The sequence below is a fragment of the Cornus florida genome, unplaced genomic scaffold (genome assembly GCF_030987335.1).
Source record: "Cornus florida cultivar Cherokee Brave unplaced genomic scaffold, ASM3098733v1 CherokeeBrave_3.0.0_Hap2_Chr11, whole genome shotgun sequence".
Taxonomy (NCBI): Eukaryota; Viridiplantae; Streptophyta; class Magnoliopsida; order Cornales; family Cornaceae; genus Cornus; species Cornus florida.
In genome coordinates this window covers 123,353,689-123,373,456 of record NW_026775581.1, presented here as the reverse complement: position 1 = coordinate 123,373,456, position 19,768 = coordinate 123,353,689, and the positions used below count along the sequence as shown (strand labels likewise).

Sequence of the window (19,768 nt, the reverse complement as noted above, 5' to 3'; positions counted from 1 at the left end):
TATACATTTAATATAAATTCAATCCAAACTCACACACCTTTCATAGGCCTACCTCATTTATTTTTTATAAGCCCAAACTCAAACATGTTCATAAGCCCAACTCCACTTAACCTTAAGCCCAATTCTAGCACATGCGTATCTTGGTATCAGTCGTTGGATTACTTAAACAATTTTTTTACATTTATGAGAAGCCCTAATTTTGTACAGCCCCAATATCTCTTTCAACACAGTAGCAATTCCCTTTCAAGTTTCAACGCAGCATCACTTCCACTCTCGCTGGCCGTCGACGGTTTCAAATAACAGATTTCTTTCTCTCTCTTTGAATTTTCTCTCTTTGCTCCCTGTCCTCTGATGATGTATCATCATTGAATACAAATCCAGATGCAACAATTTTCTTCAAATCAGCGAAAGAGGTGGAGATTCTCTTCAAATCAGCGAAAGAGATGGAGTGATTTTCTTCAAATCGGTGAAAAAGATGCATTGATACAGCGTTTTTTCTCAAATCGGCAAACAGATCTAGCAATTTTCTTCCGACTCCATAGATTTGTAGTTTTTTTTTTTTTTGTTTGAAAGGCGAGCCTGAGCTTACTAAAATTCTAGTAAATCGAGCTCGAGCCTGGTTTAACTAGGCTTGGCCGAGCCCGAGCACACTTCTGAAATTGATGAGCCGAGCCCGAGCAAAGTAAAACTCAGCTCGGCTTAGTTCCTATTTAAGGTGACAAGGTGACAAAATTCGATTCAAAAGTTAGCTGGTTTTGGGTTGAATTTGTGTCATAAATTTATAATTATATATTTTGGAGTTCAACCCGTTTAACTCGATTAAATTCATTTAATTTAATTAATAATGTCATGTCAACCCGATTAATCTATAACACATTTGAACCTAATTAGTAGGGTTAAATGCAAAAAATCCCCCTGAACTATTGACTAATTAGCAACAAACTCCCCTGAACTACAAAAATTGTAAGAAACCCCCTAAACTATACGTTTTTGTTGCGGATGACTCCATCCGGCGACTTTCTGGTTGAATCTCACCGGCAAAATGATCATGTGTCATCACGTGATACAAAATATCTAACTTTATGACCATATTGTCCTTTATAAGCATGAAGAGACTCCATTGCCCTTCTTGTGACCATCATCATCATCGCCAAAGCAATCCATCGCCACCACCATCATGGCCGAAACAATCCACTGCCACCACCATCAAGCACAATCACCACCTCATCATGGTCCCTAGCAATCCAAACGCACACATCAGCACATTCTCTCTCCTCTCCCTGCAGACCAATCCTCTTCAGATTGTTCATCAATGATTTCACCCGCATCGCAGACTAGGATTTTGGTAAAATTCAATCAACAGTTTCACCCTCCGATTTCAAAAAAGAACAGAAAACTAACAAATTGTAATCAAAATGGCTAAACAGAGACAATAAACAAAACAATATGGAATAACACTGGGTTTTTTCCCTATAGAATTTAGAAAAATCAGTAAAGCAGCCGTCAGTCCTCCGAGCTTATCGCCGCCACAGTTCTTCATCACAGTCGAGAGCTCAATCGGCCGAGCTCGACGGTCCATCTCCGCCGCTGTGCGGTTCATCCTCGCTGGAACAATCTATAATTTTTGACGGATTATTACAATACCTTGTTCGCCGAAGTTTCATCAATCTAAACCTTGTCGTCGTCGGTCCGCAAACACTTATCACGCCAACTCATACAGCTTCGGCTAGATTGCACGACGGCCGGCGAGCTAGAGGGAGACTCGGTGTGCTTGTGGCGCTACACCGGCAGGTAAGGCGGTGACGAGCCCGCAAAGGTGTAAGGCTGTGCTCGGCTCGGCAAGGATGAAGATGGGCTTGGCAGTAAGGAAGAAATGAGGCGGTGAACTCGACCATTGATGGAAAAAGATGGGATCGTACTCTGATCTGTGATACCCCCTGATTTCGAAACACGGGTTGATCAAGTCCACGCACAAAATCAAGGGATATCAAAACAATTAAAGTATTTCAAACAAGCACAGAGTACAAAATGAAATAATAGAATAAATAATACGCTGAAGAAGAACTAATAAATAAAATTTTCATTAATAACTCGCCAATGGTTACAACTCGGGAATCACTTAACTCAAGGACCCCTTAACCAAAATCCACTATCCATTAAACCATTAATACTTACGGAGGTAATAATATCCTACTTTAAAATAAAATACAAAGAATAGATAAGTCCTCCACCTGCGGATCCTCAACCTTGAGACTTGAACTTCTAATAACTTGAAAAATAAATTGTGAGTTAAACCTTACGAGCAAGTTCACTCTACCAGGCCTCTGAAAACCAATAAGTAGATCATCTCTGATCAAAACCAAACCTAATAAAGTCTTTTATCTTTAATATACAATTATATACATATATATAATTGATTATATATAATATATCAACAACATCTATAACTAGGCACATTAATTTCAAAACCATTATGAATGATTAAATAATAATCATACCTAGTCTAATCTACAATTTCCTTTTAAAGAAAACCCCTCTAACCTTAATTCCATCGTAGACAACAATTTAATAATTTAAATAATAAAATATAATTAAAAGAATATTATATTAGATTCTAAAACCAATACTGATGTTTAAGTTTTTAAATCACACAGCCACTATCTTAGCTTTGACAAATCATCCATGTCACCATCTGTATTATTTTATTAATATATATAAAAATATACACTAACCTGTAAGTACTAGACTATTCTAATTTAAGAATATCTAATCCTAATCCAACTTATCCATACAATAACCATAGATGATATATTTTAATAATCTAACACATAATAGTATAATTACACTTTGGTAATTCAACCATGCCATTATAAATATATTTATTTATATATTAGCAATTCAACCATGCCTTCACAAGTATATTTATTTATACATTGGCAATTTAACCATTCCTCTACAAGTATATATACTTATACTAATAAAGTAGCAACTCATCCATGCTTCCAATGTATGTATTTTATTCATACAAAGGCAATATATTTACGCCTATGACAACTCATCCATGCCTGCAACTCAACTATGTATCAACTTTAAGTTAACAATAAGTTAATTCATACATAGCCATCTCATGCATATTATATGCATAACATAAATTTAATAACCAATCTATTATAATTTAATCAATCATACTTGTAGGAAAACATAATATAGCAAATAAGAACAATAACATTAATTATCTTAAATGATATATACATATATATATATTATTTAATATATATATATATGTGTGTGTGTGTATGTGTGTGTGTGTGTGTAACACCTTCCTTAATAATCATTGATTATTAAAATTATATATATATATATATATATATATATATATATATATATATATATATATCTACACTTCCTTCCATCCCCAGTTATTATTTAAATAGAGCTTAAACCCATTAAATATCGTAATGATATTGTATGGCTCTCAAAACACCATTAGCACATCCTTTAGTGGTTGCCTTCAACCCTAACAAGCTTAAAATAAATTCTGAAAAATCACTGGACACTACAGAACCTTACCGGAACCCCAAACACTTCCTCACGCGCCCCTACGCGCCGCCAAATGCTCCCACACTTTTTGCACGCGCTCCACGCGCCACCAGAAGCAGCCACGTGGCGTCACGCGCTCCCACGCGCTGCACACGCGCCTGATAACCCCCTCTCTGGCTGATGTGTCTTCTTGTGACTGGATGAGCTCTCGGTTGCTGTTTAAGTGCAACCACACTGGATTATTTTCCTCCATCAAGTCACAATTAATGGTTCAGATCTGAGTGAGCACCACTCTCCATGGATTGCGCTACACTAGATCAATCCACAATGTACCAAACCACTTGTATGGCCTAGATTAACATACGCACCAACCTTTAATGTGCCACGATGAACCAGATAAATCCATTTACCTTTAATTAATTTAATGGTCAAGACTAGTGTGTGCACCCACTTTCTATACACACGCTCACACCGAATCCAAATCCCTTGTGATGCGCCGATCAACAGGGCCACTAACAATTTAGTAGTTTATATTTTTACCCAAAAATTTAATAAAACAACTAAAAAAAAAAATACAATAATTTCATATAAAAAAATCCCTGAAAATTATAAAAAAAACTATAAAACCTCATAATCCGTATCTAACCCTCTTGAGTCCAGATCAAGCCTCTAAATTTATTTTTAAAAATATATGCAACACACATATATACCAATTAAATTTTAAAATTCCAAGAGAATACAATATAATAATTTATACTTTTAAATAATTTGATCTACCCAAGATTTAATCAAATAAATTTAATTTAAAGCCTTGGTACTCAAGGTGAAATATTTATGAGTTCTAAGAGGAAAGATAGAGAAAAACTCGCCTTAACGAAACCGACGTTTCAAGCTTTAATTGTCTTTTCAAATTCCGGTATCTTCTTTCTCAGATCCGGCCTACACCTTGTCAGCTTTCCCTTCTTCTTTTCTCTCTATCTCTCTTATTTTTCTAACGTGAAATTTTTTTAATAATAAAACCTCATGTCTATATTTATACACATTAACTACCCTAATCCTATTCCTACTAGGATTACCAAATAAAAAAAAAAATAATTATCTTTTAAATAATATAATATATATAAACATATATTACATTACCTATATATATATATATCTTCCATAATTAACTATTGGTTAATTAAATCATATATCATATATATATCATTCTATAATACTAATTAATTAATTATATTTATATATAATTAAATATATAGTTATAATTATACAAAAATGATTATTTAAATAATCACAAAACCATGGGCTTTATTAATTAACTCAATAAAGTTTCATTCAAGCCCAAGACCATATCCTTTGGTCCAATTTCCCTTACGTCCAAACCCATTAACTTAAATAAATAAAAATAATCCAATTAAGTCTAATAATTATAATTAATTCACAATAAAATCACACTAGTATAAAAATCACACGTAGTCAAATAAGCAACTTAAAAAAACACAATTATGACATTCTCACAAAGCAAACCAACACACCAATTTAGCAAATATAATCACGAAACATAATTTAATACAAATAAGACCATTAACCATAACACTCAATTAAACCAAACAAATCATTTAAAAAATCAAATAAAAGTAATTAATCCAACAAATCATTTAAAAATAAAAATAATTAATTCAAACTAAATCAACCAAATCATTTAAAAATCAAATAAAAAGAATTAATCCTAATTAATATATCTTTTAAAATATCGGGGTATTACATGATCTTAGTGGGAATGGAAGTCAAGAATCATCCTTGGCCTTCGTGGGTTGAAAAATTAGGGGTTTTGATGGAGAGATGTGGAGGAAAAAATTGGCCATATAAGGAAGAAGACGATTGTCGCAGCGTGCGTATTTGCAGTTAACGGCGTGTGTTAGAGGCATGAAATTATGTCGTCGCCGCCATTGCTGCAGATCTATTTATTGATGACGATTTGGTAAACCCATGGCCGCCACCTGCAAATCAAGACCGGTGGTTGTAGTGATGTTGCAATCTCTGGCACCACCCATACCAAGTGTTGATTCAAACCCAAGCGGCGTGAAAGTGGGTGATGAAAGGTCAGATTTGAAGGTTTGGTGGTTCAATTTATCTCGACAGTCAGTTGGCGTCTTTCTCCGATGAGGTTCGACACGACTGCTGTTGCAAATCCATCTATGCCGGCGACCACAAACCCAAAATCAATCACCTAATCACAACCCCCACACTCAACCCAACCAATTTAACCACCCAATCACCAATTCGGATCAGAGAGATTTTCAGATCAGAGAGATTTTCATGCCGGCGCTGAGCTCCACCATGACCGAGGGCAAGATTGTGTCGTGGGTCAAGTGAGAGGGTAACAAGCTCTCCAAGGGCGAAAGTATAGTCGTCATCGAGTCTGACAAGGCCGACATGGACGTCGAGACCTTCTAAGACGGTTACTTGGCCGCCATCATGGTCGAAAAAAGTGATGTCTGTCGAGTTCCTCACGGCGGTACATATATACACATCTATATATCTATATCTATATACACACAACAAACATATTCCCGTCGCTCCGCAGCCGTGCGCCGCCTTCTTTAGGCTCAGGTCAATAGTGGATGAAGGTTAATTTTAACAAACTGCGTCGTTTTATTGAAAAGGCAATTTCGTCCTCTTACTTTCTGGTGGCTTGAGTGGGCAAATTGCAACAAATTTATAGTTTAAGGAGGTTTCTTGTAGTTCAGGGGGTTAGTTGCAAAACCCCTATAATTTAAGGAGATTTTTTGCATTTAACCCTAATTAGTATTAACATTTCTATTATTTCAATATAAATCAAATATGAATATTGTATTTGACTTTTTTTGTAATTGTATTTTTATTTTCATTATATTGTAAAGTGAGAATTCAAATCCCAACACGAGTCTCTCCGAAAGACACGTGGACACCATTCTTCGTTTAAATCGGTTTCGGTTTTTGTGTACGAGCAATTCTCAAAAAGAATATCTTTTTTGAAAAAAATGTGACTCACACAATTTCCCCTTTTGACAGAGGTAGTAGTACTCTACACATTGGCGTGAGGGGAAAACAAGTTTCAAGGCTTATAAAGGAGTATTATATCTTTCCACAATAGTTCTTTTAACATACCCTTGCCAAACAATCATATTTTCTTTAAAAGGACATGTAATGCTTTAAAAGTACTATCCAAGTTGGTGACACGTGTATGAGAAATTATTACATAGTCCCGGATCCCGACTCTTGGGCCAATCACCAGTTGACACACAAACTGACACGAGTTCTCTCATGTAAAATCAGATGAAGCTAAAGACCCAGGTGCATCCAATGCATTGCCTTCTGACTGATTCCTGTCTTAAGAGTAAGACAACAACATACACAAACTGATGTTGTTGTCGAAGTGGAAAAAAAATTTAAACTTGTTGCTCCCATCTCTACATAAAGAAGCCAAGTAAACTCAACAAACACATTCTTGTCTCAACCATAAACCAATTCATTTTAAAAGCCACCTAGGTGGAGCTTGCATCATTCTCCTTAGCTGCTGCCTCTTCCTGAAGCTTCTTTTTCCAATATTCATCAAGTGCTGGTCCAAATATTGCTTTTCCAGAAACAACTCCAATCCTACAAAAGCCATAAAAATCATTGAACATTTTGTTTCCCAGGAGGAGAAGTTGGACTTAGAAATCCCAAACTTGAGCATTATTTATCATGAAACATTTTTTTATAAAAGACAAGCCCTCACTCTCCTATCTTCTCTCTTTTTTTCCATCCTTCCCTCTGATATATAAAAACCCAAAATATACCACTGTTTTTTGTATACAATTTTTTAAGAAATTCTTGTGAGAACCTGGTTAAATTGACAGATAATATATAGAATATTTATTCTTATTATTGGAATATGGACTTGTAAATATGAATTATGGAAAAGAAATAGGAATCTTGAGTACTTGCAGGTCTCGTCTTTGAGAAGTTAAAATATCTGCAAGTCAACAACTTTAAGTCCTGGTAAATAATATAGTCCTCATCCTCAATTCGTACATGATGAAGTTTCTGCCAAACCCAATTCAGGATAGCCAAACTACCTGGGTTGACTAGACAAATTAATGCTGGTGCCACAATGCTTTTTCTCCCCGTCTCAAATCATTTTCTATTTCACCTTCTCTTTTCCTCATGGGACCTTTAACATAATCCAAATGATTCCTTACATAAGCATCCAGTTGTTTTCGTTTGAACAAAATAGAATTATCCTAAATGAGGTCACCATTATTAATTCCTCAACTCAAAATGACCCTATACTAACTAAAGGGGCTGGGTACCAACAAAAACATGTAAACCACTACTTGGACTAGGGCTCAAAGGAAACACTACAATTCTAAAACTAAGTACATTCCCTAACAGTAACTTTTAATTTGTCATGAAGGAAAGATATATACTAGAATTTACTTTCCACATACTATTAGTTTTTTTATAGGTAAAAGTACATTATTAGAAGGCTTCAAAGGCGGTGCAACACGTGTTAGGGCTTGATATACATTCTGGGCCTATTCCTTAATAATTTAAGATTTTGAGGCAATCGGTTGTATGAAATGGTGTATCACTCTTGATTTTAGGTCTAAGGTTCAGTCTCTGAGTGTACATTTATTCTCCAGTTCTCTGTGAAAGTTTGGACTCTGTTCAATTCTGTTTGTGTGTTTGTCTCTCCAAGAGCAATATAGAGCCACACATCAGGAAGGGTGTTTTGATGTATATTGTTTGATCCATTACTCAATAGGTTAAACTTTTGGGGCAACTAGTCTGGCGTCATATTAATTTGACACATATTGAGAAAGCTATACCCCCACCTCTCCCTCTATATCTCTCAAGGAAGTCCTTTTAATCTCCAAAACCAGTGCTTACCCACCTTCAGAATGTGTTTTATTATGCTTCGACCAAATACACTACCAAAATCAGTGCTTTCCCACACCTCTCTCAATCTCCTCTTGATACAATCTCTTCTCCAACTCTCAACACATCAACCATGGGCCTTGATATAGTCTGATCAATCCCAAAGAAGGACAATGACAATAATTGAAGCTCCCTTAACACCAAATAATGTGACAGGTGATAGATAATCTAAACATCCTAAAACATGGCACACCAATTTCGAATGAACTTATTTTGAACTTCAAGTAATCACAATGATCTTTTCAAAAGTAACTGTTTACTCAGAAAAACCTCATCTGGCACTTTTGTCTGCCACAGAACCTTCTATGACAACAAGAAGAAGGTCCTTCCCCACACCCCCTACCCCCCAAACAAGTTTCTGTAGAAGGATTTCACATCAAATATGCCCCTTCTAGAAGCTTCCCATTTCTGAAAGTTCTCTCCCCCTCTTTGACCAATAATTCATACCATAAAAATAAACAACGCATCCACCCAGACCCAGTCCATCTCTTAGTCTTGATGTGACAAATCAAAATGAGCATGGACTCTTGGCTTCTAAGGGCCCTCCCTGAACCACTAGTCATGCCAAAAGCTCACTCTCTTACGGTTCCCCACGACATAACTAATGTGCTTAGATAACTCCTCCCCCCATGTCATGATGTGCTCTTCTAAAGGCCTACCATAGGACATCCTGATCTCATTCTATAATCAAACACCACTCATATTTCCAAAACAACTTCCCCAGTGGCGACCCATCGAATATCCTCAACTTTCTACAAACTATTAGTTGTAACTTATGCTTATGAAACATTTTACATTGACAATTAATCCAATCTAGGATCCAAAACCAAAACTTTACTTTGTAACAGAGAGAGAAAAGGGAATTAAGCAGTAATTCTCCTGCAAAAACGCATCTAAACCATGTTTTGACAATAATTTGTCAACAACATATACCGTGTACATGCATTGTACCTGGTTCTTTGGTCCTTTCATTCAAAAAAAGAAGGAAAAAAGAATGAGTAACATTCATAGATGCAACTAGGCGACTACAAAAATGGCAACAACTTAAAGATTGCATAAAATAATCCAGGCACGATACTTCCGAGGCGTTAACTAGGGTTAAATATCTAATTTACATGAATTGCGATTAACAGAACTTGTGTGAATTTCCTCTATATGCCTTCACAGTCGACACTGCCCGCAACGCATAATAATTTTAAAATAAATCTAAATCAGACCAGTACTGTGTGCAGAAGCATTCAGAAAATAAAATTAAAGAAAAAATCATTATTCAGAGGCAATTCTCAGATCATGGCATCACTTTGTAAACCGCAAATAAATAAACATACAGATATATATACACATATGTATAATATGCGTCTGTTTATAGATATTGAGAAAGAAGAGAAGCTTACACAACAGCTCCAATCACCATAGGCAACGAAAGAAACCTCCTTCGACTGAACATTTTCAAAGCCCTCAAAAGAGAGCCTTTTAGGGTTTTTAGATCCTTTTTTAACTTGGCAAGGTGAATCCTAAGCGCCCGTGTGGCGTGCGTGTGTTGCTAACCTTCTGCTGATTCAGGAGTGCACCCGGTCCGGTTCGGACCCATTTTAGGCTGAACCAAAACCAAAACGACTTCAATGGATTCAAAAATTTTAGAACTCCAATTTTTTTTTTGAATGGTAATTTTAGAACTCGAATTGGATTGCTAGAATTGTAGAATCCAACCCAATGGAACAAAAATCGATTCGGTTTGATTCTATTAAAGATTTTTGAGTTTTTTCAATTCAACTCAAAGTGAAATTGTAATAGTTTACATGATCGTATTATTCATTTTGAGTTTGAACTCGTATTATCTTATTTTTAAATTTTACTCTAAAACGCTTCATAAAATTTGGAGATAGCATTAGCACATGGAGTATAAAGCATTTTACTTTCACCTTACCAAGTAATGTGAAATCAAGCATTTGTAACTTGCTTAGTATTTTGCACCAACCCACAGGGTCATCCTTATATGCAAATAGTATTAGAGCCAGAGTTGACCTAGAAGTGTGATTGACAAATTAGTTGGATTCCTTGGGGGGTAATTGTGGAGAGTTTGTGGATGGATGTGAGACACCGACAGATTATAGGTTTACGACCTAATAGAGTGAAAGTGTTTTTATATGTATTAGTGTTGTTTTCAAAATAGTACGAGACTTTTTGGAGGTAAAACCCCAAAACAAAATCGTGTAGATTCGGATATAAAATCAACAATATTATACATAAGGGGGTGATTGCGGCGAGTTTGTGGATGTATGCAAAACACTGATAGACTATGGGTATACGATCTCACATTGCTTAATAGAGTGAAGTGCTTTATATGTATTAGTGTTGTTTTCAAATAGTATGAGATTTTTTGGATGTAAAACTCAAGAACAAAATCGTGTAGATTCGGATCTAAAATTTGTATTATGAAGAAAAAAGAGTCCAATAAGTCAAAGATTACCAGAGAGAGCCTTAAATTTTGAAATGATTTTTTTAGGAAAGAAAGAAAAAAAATTGAAAGTTAATATATGGGCTATAAGGGAAGGAAAAAAAAAAAAAAAAAAAAAAAATCTATTTAATTAAAACATAAATTGATTGAAAATGCATCTTGGTCTAGATGATTATGATCCATTTGATATTTGGTGAACTAATTCAATTAAAGTTAAAGTTGAGATTTCTTTATAATATATTAATACATTTTTACAGGGCCATTTTCTCAATTCTAAAATCTAAATTTATCATCCAAAACTATCTAATAATTTCTCCTACTTAAAAGCGTTACCGAGAGATTTAACTGATTTTGTTGGTATACTTTAGAGAGAGATTATACTATTACAATGAGTAGCCATTTGTCCACCCAGTAGATGTGTTGAGCCCTTGTAGGAAAAACAGAGGAGGAATGAATGTAGCAACAATCATGAATTGAAACCTTTGAAAAGTAGACTTTAATTAAACTCCACCCAACGCCCTTGAAAGTTACAACAGTTTTAAAGCAATTTGACTCTGATCCGGTTGGCGAATGCACGCTTTTCAGACTATTCTTGAACTGCAGTACTGTGTTGACATTCAAAATTGCTCGCTATTTATTAGATATGTTCCTGTCATCAACTCTTTTTTTCATTTTGGTTAGTTTGAACACTTGCTTTTGCAATTTTATTGAACACTACTCGTATTATTTTAGGTTCACATGTTTCATTAACCATTTTAGGTTCACATGTTTCATTAACCATTCATCAATCATCAATAAACAATTAAGGGATTACCACCTTGCCCATATGATATAAATACTGAAATATCTTTATGCAAGGATGATGAAAATTTAAAAAGGGACACAATATTGACGCTCCAACAAAGTCTTCTTTTGTCCATTTCTTTCTTTCTTCAGCAAGGAAGCTTCTTCGTAGAGTTGGAGCGCGGAAGGAGATTCATGGAGGGCGAATAACAACTCTCAGTAGAAAATAAAATATTGAATTTTGTATAATTTTTACCAAAATGTGGACTTTGGAAGATGAAAGACTGAAGATAAACTTAAACTTTTGATATTACTTTACACAAAATAGTTGCTGTCATACTGAAACATTGTATATATTTATATCACATATAAGAAATGGCAGGCAAGAAACATTGGTTTGCTAAACATTAATAAATACGATATGGCATGGACCGCCAAGTTGGAGATGCGAACGGATATATATATATATATATATATATATATATATATAGTCAAATTCTGTGTGGTTTGGTTTTGGTCAATAAGTACGGACATTGCTACTATAAATTAGCATTTTTCCACTTGGTTTCTAGAATATATCGACTGTTGTCAACTTGGACATGAAGGAGTTTGATTGACCATATAAACATCCGGTTTACGGGCGCAACAACATTAAATGGCCCATGGTGAACCGTGAATGCTAACCAGAAACCATATTTGGGTTTTGTTAGGTTTCAAAAGATAAATAGCCTTTTATTTAGAGCTTGACAAGGACTCATCAATATGAATATATGAACACCATCACACATCCTTTTATTTATTTATTTAAACAAAAAAAGAAGGAAAATTGCATTGTGTGTGTCAGTTGAAAAGTGGTGTTATATATATATATATACAAATGAAATTTGATTAGTCCTTTTTAAATGGTCAGCGAGAAACTGTGTTGGAGTATAAATTGCTAGGGTTTTGACAAAGCACCATGAAAGCTACGCGGAAGGTAACCAAAACCTCTCAATATTGCTAGGCAGAGAACCATCACATACGTGTAACATGTGCTGTCAAGAGGCATTATTAAGTGCCATTTCTAAGATTTGTCAACGTACCGTGATGGTTATGCAAAGGGTAACCCCAAAGCTTGGACTGGACGGTGATATTTGTCGCCAAGGGGCCGCCATTGATGCGTGTGTTGTGGCAGTGGTGATGATAATGGGATATATATAGCTGATGCATATGATGTGGTGGTGGTGATGTATGGAGTACTAATGTGGCAATGCCATTGAACTGCATCACTAAAAATAATTCAGAATATCATGTATGTAGTCCATAGATTGATGAAATGGGCTTACGAAAAAACTAATAATAAGATATGATTATTTTCTTAGGAAAAATAAAATTAAATTAAAAGTGGTTAATAAGCTCTATGATCTGGTCACAGAGATGGAAATTGGCAAAGTAATTTTGCATTCAAGCCTAACAACTATTTCTGCAATCAAATTAATAGTATCACTCAACTGTCAACTACCTTCATTAATATTATCATCTGGTAAGTGTTGCTTTCTCAACTTCCCCATCTCAATTTAAATCAATAAATTCTGAATGCATTATCACAGATTCCAGAGGATAGTTTTGCTCCTCTCATCATTATTTTAGGTAGATATGCAATTTTACACAATTTATTGATGAGAATGAAAGAAATAGCAGAAGGTAAAATTACTAGCATTTTTTAACTCCAAATTGTTGGCTTTATTTATTTATTATTATTATTATGTAAAATTTGGTCTAATAACTAATAATAAGTTTAGTTTCTTGAAACGAAAAAGACAATATACAGGATGTGTAGAAATAGTTGTGAGTGTTGTGATACTTGGCTCAAATTGAGTTGTGTTTGAGGACTCTGTTTAAGCTAAAAGCCCTGTTATGATTGTTGTTTCCAATTGTCTTGTCCAATAACGTGGCATGATTGATTTTTTTTTTTTTCTTTCTTCTTCTTAGTAAAATATAAATAAATCTCATCCAAAATGGACTCTTGTTATGTAAATGTTCTCAGAGGATGTATTATTTTCTCCCTTAAGCTCAAAAGCCTTTAATTTAAATTATTATTTTTTTAAATATGAAAGTGTTCCATATATATCCTCAACACAGCTTAAATATGGTGAAGAGGCAAAGAAATGTTTTGACCTTCTTTCTTGTTTCCTCCCAAAAGGAACACAAGGATGACTGTGATTATTAAGAACTAGTGTAGTAAGAAATACAATGTGTCGTATATATAATAATTAGAGCACCACATTTTCAATTAGTACCAAAACTCTTATATGGTGGGATTGATTACTATTTGGGGTTTGGTAGATAGGACATGGCTATATGCTTTTATGTTCACACTTGGTTCTCTTCTATGATGGATCTTGTAATCTACAGAAAAAAAAATAAAGAAAAAAACACACTAGTTTTTATTGTCAACGCGACACAAAAGAAGCACAAATCAGAATTAATGAACTAGAAATCAGCTGTTTTATATACTAAATTCATAGACTTTTAGTTTCTCCCGGGGTCAACCATAATAACTGAAACATTCTAAGAGGACCAATGATATATTGCTCTAAAAAGGGTTAAACACTAAATAAATAAATAAATAATCCCACCACCACTACAACCACCACCACCACCACCACCTCCTCCTCTCAACGCACACACCCATAATAGGAAATAGAGGAGCAAAGAGAAAGACAAGGATATAAAATGAGCTACATATATAATTTTGTTGTTCCAACTTTGAACTAGATATACAAAAGCCCATCATAGTTCATTTCAACCCATATATTAGCCTGGCAACCATGTTCATAACAACTAGTCCTGGGAACTCCAGTACATAAATTGACACACAAACTTAGCATATATATATATATATATATATATGTTATAATCCAAACATTTATTACAGCTATCAAGTACAATATATGTATGCTTCAGCTAAAATAATAATGAACATTTTAAAATTCTATGGCTTCTGCTTCTGAGTATAAATATAGTCAGTATGAGCAGCAAGGGTCCTTCTTGTTAAGCACTCTTCTTCACCGACTCCATCACAGCTCTCATCCACCACCTCAACTTGCTGAGCTTCAATCTCCTGAGAATTTTAAAAAAATAAAAAATTTGCAACCCATTAATCAAAATCATAAACCCATCATTGGAAATCATTTTCCGAGACCTAAAACACTTTGTGACATAATAATTTAACTTACATGTTGGGCGTTCACCAGAGTGTCACTGTGAAACACTGGCTCGGGGCGGGCTGAATAGGACAGTGTGAAGCTGAGGAGGAGAACTACAACGAAAAGGGTGGAGAATTTGGACATTTTTGCTTTAATGAAAGCTTGGTTGAGAATGAAGATACAGAGAAGGGTGTGATGATGTTAATTTATATAGAGGATAGAGGAAGACTCTTTGGCCTGTGTGTGTGTGAATATATGTGGAAGAGTGAGAGGGACCTTTAATATAAAGCAGCTTATGATGGTTAAAAAAATATATATATATTTACAAAATTAAGAAATTGAAAAAGAAAAGAAAAGAAAAGAAAAGAGAAGTAGTAACTAAAGGCAACCACATGAATGAAAAAAAGAAAAAGGCATTAAAGGGGTTTGACATTTTCCTCAATGTGTTTTATACTGCTGTCAAGGAAGTTACTTAGCCGACTTAGTCTGGGCATTTTGGGAAGGAAGAGGGAAAGAGAGAGAGAACCCGTGAAGCCAAGAGTACTATGCTTTCGGACCTGTCCAGATATCTTTTAATCCAATAAATCAGTGAAACAAACAGCTCCCAAAGACTATACATCAAATCTGTTAAGATTATAAAAGTATTTTATTTATTTATTAGTTGGGAGATTATAAAAGTATTATAATATCTCTTATCTACAAATTAGAATTTACACATCTATATTTCCATTACCGGATTACCATTTTACACATCTACATCTCCGTTATCCGATTACCATTTATACCTCCACTTACTTACTTAGTTATCATGTATAGATGTCTTGATCATCATTAACTTATCCCAAATCTTCATGTATCTCAATATAATACATTACAATATTTATTCATATATTTAATAAAAACCATACATGTTATTGCCGAGAAAGTATACAATAATTTCAGAGTATTTATATGTGGTACCTTGACATTAATGAAAACTCTCAAGGTATCTCGACATTAATAAAAACTCTTAATAAGCATTTTAAGGGTAAGTAATTTCATTTGTGCTAAAACAATGATATTCTGGTCGATAACATAGACCTATGTAACCTAGCAGAAGGAATTTTATTAGTAAAATATGTTTTAAATGAAAAATATGAGATCAAACATTTAAAATATATTCAAAATTATATATGATTTCAATTAGTGTTTTAGCCCTAACACATCGACTTAAATACCATTTCTTTTGTTGACATTTAGTCGCCTACCGTACAAACAATACAGAGAACGAAATGACACATTTCTGATTAGCTAGAATAAAAGAAAAAAAGAAATTCAGTAGTATATTAAATAATACAGAAACTTTCAATTGGGATAAAAGTAGTATATTATGAGTACCCTGCACCCAATTGATAAGATAATACAGTAAAAAGTGTGGTTAAGTTGTTGGGACTTCCGATGACTTAAAAGGAGTTGATAGTTATTACTTCTGATAGTTTGTCTGATAGAGATAATTATTGCCTGTTATCTAACAAAATGATCATTATTGCCTCATTATATGTCAAATTTATGTCCCAATTCAAAATAAATGAACATATTGAGAAGTGCTCTTTTTTCCTTGTTTATTTGGACCACAAGTTCTCCATACTGAAAGGCAAGGACCTCCAGACTTTTATTCCACTACTACTATTTCATATATATCTCTCTCTCTGGAAGTCAAATCATATTAATATCCACATTCTAGAATACCCTAGAAGGCTTCCCATCTTCTTTCCTTTTTTCATGGCTGAATCAATCTTGATGTCACCATGACAACTTTTTTTTTTTGTTTTCTTTTTTTTTCTTTGTTGGTAAAATTGTCACCGTGACTTCTTTAAATTCAAATGCTTCTGGATGAATATTTTTCAAAAAGTATTTTTAAAGTTGAGGGTTTGGAAAAAAAAATTTGACCGAATATTTTTAATTAATCATATATGCAAAGTATAAAGAAGTGAGATCCCCCACTCCCTTATATCTTTCATAAATGACTAATAAAAAATATTCGTTTAAGAAATTCTATTCGAACTCTTTAGTTTGAGTAACATTTTTTTTTTTTTTTTTGGTGCTAAAACAATATTAATGACAGCAGAAAGTGCTTAATATTATAAATTTTGTTAAGGGTTTCCTTACAATTGTTGAAAGCACCGTAAATTTAAACTAACAATCAAAACATATTGTGAGAGAGTTTTAAGTCACTCTCAAATCCCATTTCCTCCGGGTTTCTAATTTCATTACCAACTTACCAACTCTCACAAATTGAATTTTTTTTTTTTTTTTTTTTAATTTTATTCTAATGCTTTTAGAAGTACATACCAAAATGCAGCCATTGGGTGACATTATGTTAACGAACCACATGTTTAAAATCTCTCAAATAAAATAAACAAAGGACGTGATCCATAGTGTAAAAATTAATATTTCATCAAGTATATGACATTTTAATCCGCTTCTTTGCTTACTAGTAAGAATCCTCTCATTTTATATATATTTTTTCAAAGTAAGAATGCTAGATTAAAAATTAAAAGTATTAAAGAATTCAAAGCTGAGCTATAAAAAAATAACAGGGGACAACTCAACTGCTAGGCAACAAAAATATGTTATAAATTGAAATGTTGATTTAATACTAAATATAATAAACAGAAAACAAGTGAGGAACAAGAGAGGATTCGAATCTACATCCTATCACTGGTCAAGCACAGGACAAGAACTATTACTGGTCAAGCACTAAAGCCGACACAAATGCAATATCATTTGGAAAAGCGTGTTACTACTTAATAACAAGGATTATTAAAAGACCACTCTAGAATTTTAATTCTAATTATAATAAGATTAAAAAAGTTCCTTCTAGATTCCAGTTCACACTGTTATTAAATGTTAGTCTAACATGCACAGCAAGAACAAAGAAGAAATCAGTAAAGAAAATTAAGAGTTCCGGAGACATCCAACAAAATTTATTTATAACAAATATAAAATAAAAAAATTGAATCTTTCGTTCTAGCAGATTAATACATAAATATATTTTAAAGTGTGGGTTCAAACTTCAAACAAAGAATGAGCTGGTTCAGAACAAATGGCCGGAGGAAAAGTATCTCTCATCTTTCTTTACCAAGGTTGACCAAAGCCAACTCAGAAGATCAAAAAAAAAAAAAAAAAGCATTACCAATTGTTTAACGGAATTGGAAAGGCATATAGGAATTAGATTTCGGATTTCTTAGTAATTAGAACCCAATTCTTGAATTAGGTCAAAAGTTTCTTTAGTTGAACTTTTGGGTAGGTAAAGTGTACATTAGTTAGAGTATGAACGCTGTGAAAATTAAGTCACACAGAATAAAAGCGAAAACGTGTCCAAAACGTAATAACATAAAAACAACATGAACAAATTCCATCCTTTTTTTTTTTTGTTTTTTTTTTTTCCGCTCAAAACACAAACACTGTGCGTGTGAGGAACTAGATATGTATCATGTACAGAGCATGTCACGTGATCCTAGTGTTGTAAAGTTGCAGTGAGAAAGCACAAAAAATTCCTTGGACTTTATTGGGACTGCAGCTTCTCATACATTTCTAAAAATTTCACAAATGGGGTCATCTTTGAATTTGTGACATTCTTATGATAGTTTGTTTAATGTGACATTTAAAAACAATGTTAATCACAAAACGATAAGACCATCCTCAAAGGATGTACTTGTCATGGGCTCCATGAAAGAAAATTTACAGAAAACTTTTGTACAAATTGTTGAACCTTTCCCATTTGTAATTGAATTCTACACAATGTATCCAAAAATGATATATTGACATATGGATTGAATTGGGTATATGTCTCTATACAGACTCTGTTTCATTACTATGTTGAGAGCTATTCAAAATTTTCAGAGCATCACTTTCCTTAGAAACAAACACTCTTCCCTGTTAAGTTCCATGATAGATTTTTAGAAAATCCAGTAGGAACCACAGGATTAAAGGAGACAAAATAAAGGTCCACACAACGGCAGAGTCATGGAGCTAAACGCAATCAACATGCAATGAATTGGATGGACTTGAATAATTGGGGATTGGAGATGAGATTGGTATCTAACTTTAAATATAGTCAAAAAAGCAAAAAAAAAAAAAAAAAAAAAAAAAACACACAGTAGCGTGCGTGTCCTTTGATGTGAAAACATAAGCATGGATGGAACCACAAATATACCTCTCAAATCGTGTTACTCTGTTTTATATAAAGTGTAATAACATGCACAATAGTGATGAAAAGCATCTGTCACAGCAAAATCAATAATTGTGAGACTTTGTTTGGCAACAATTTTAGACCATGTCAGGGAACTCCGGAGTGAACGTCAACCAAAAAAATCATGTCACAAATGAGTTTCAACTATCAACTTAAAAACCGTGTCCCATATGTTGGAAATTTAGGTGAATGAAATATTATGATTAATTATTTACTTTGTATATTTAATATTTATTTGTAACTCAGTTTTTCTCTATAAAATCTTATTCTATTCTCTTGCTTTCATTTGATTCACTAAAATCATGAGTGTTGTCTTGTGATGATTGAAGACTTTTAAATCATGTTGGAAGACTGTTGAATCTTGTTGGTGGAGACCAGTATCCCTTACATCATCACTAGGAAGTAAGTGCCCTTATAACATCACCCAAACAAAGTGTGAGAGATGAATCTATCTTAAAACAACAGGTTGAATAAATGCCTCACTTTTAAATCTACAAAAAATAATAATAATAATACTATATCTATCATAAATTAAAAAGAAAAGGAGAAAAAAGTGACTAAGGTTGTAACATGTATTACTAAATTACTAACTGATACTCCCTCTGT

At 33.7% G+C, this 19,768-nt stretch overlaps 1 protein-coding gene and 1 long non-coding RNA gene across 2 annotated transcripts; both read right to left on the bottom strand.

Moving 5' to 3' along the window:
- Positions 1 to 6,689: 6,689 nt before the first annotated feature.
- LOC132285562 (uncharacterized) lies at positions 6,690 to 10,221 on the bottom strand. The gene is made up of 2 exons (XR_009472572.1): positions 9,894 to 10,221; positions 6,690 to 7,176 (listed from the first exon to the last, which is right to left on the bottom strand). It is a non-coding gene; the product is annotated as an uncharacterized LOC132285562 (long non-coding RNA).
- A 4,224-nt stretch (positions 10,222 to 14,445) lies between these two features.
- On the bottom strand, positions 14,446 to 15,176 carry LOC132285072 (phytosulfokines 3-like). The gene is made up of 2 exons (XM_059787236.1): positions 14,959 to 15,176; positions 14,446 to 14,843 (listed from the first exon to the last, which is right to left on the bottom strand). Exons 1-2 carry the CDS (start codon positions 15,070 to 15,072, stop codon positions 14,715 to 14,717), a joined length of 243 nt encoding a protein of 80 aa, XP_059643219.1. The 5' UTR covers positions 15,073 to 15,176; the 3' UTR covers positions 14,446 to 14,714.
- Between the last annotated feature and the right edge of the window lie 4,592 nt (positions 15,177 to 19,768).

Bases quoted from the DNA above. Each gene is read 5' to 3' on its own strand.
- LOC132285072 (XM_059787236.1), bottom strand. From the start codon at position 15,072: ATGTCCAAATTCTCCACCCTTTTCGTTGTAGTTCTCCTCCTCAGCTTC. The intron at 14,844-14,958 runs GTAAGTTAAATT...TAAAATTCTCAG, and splicing joins CTCTGGTGAACGCCCAACAT to GAGATTGAAGCTCAGCAAGT.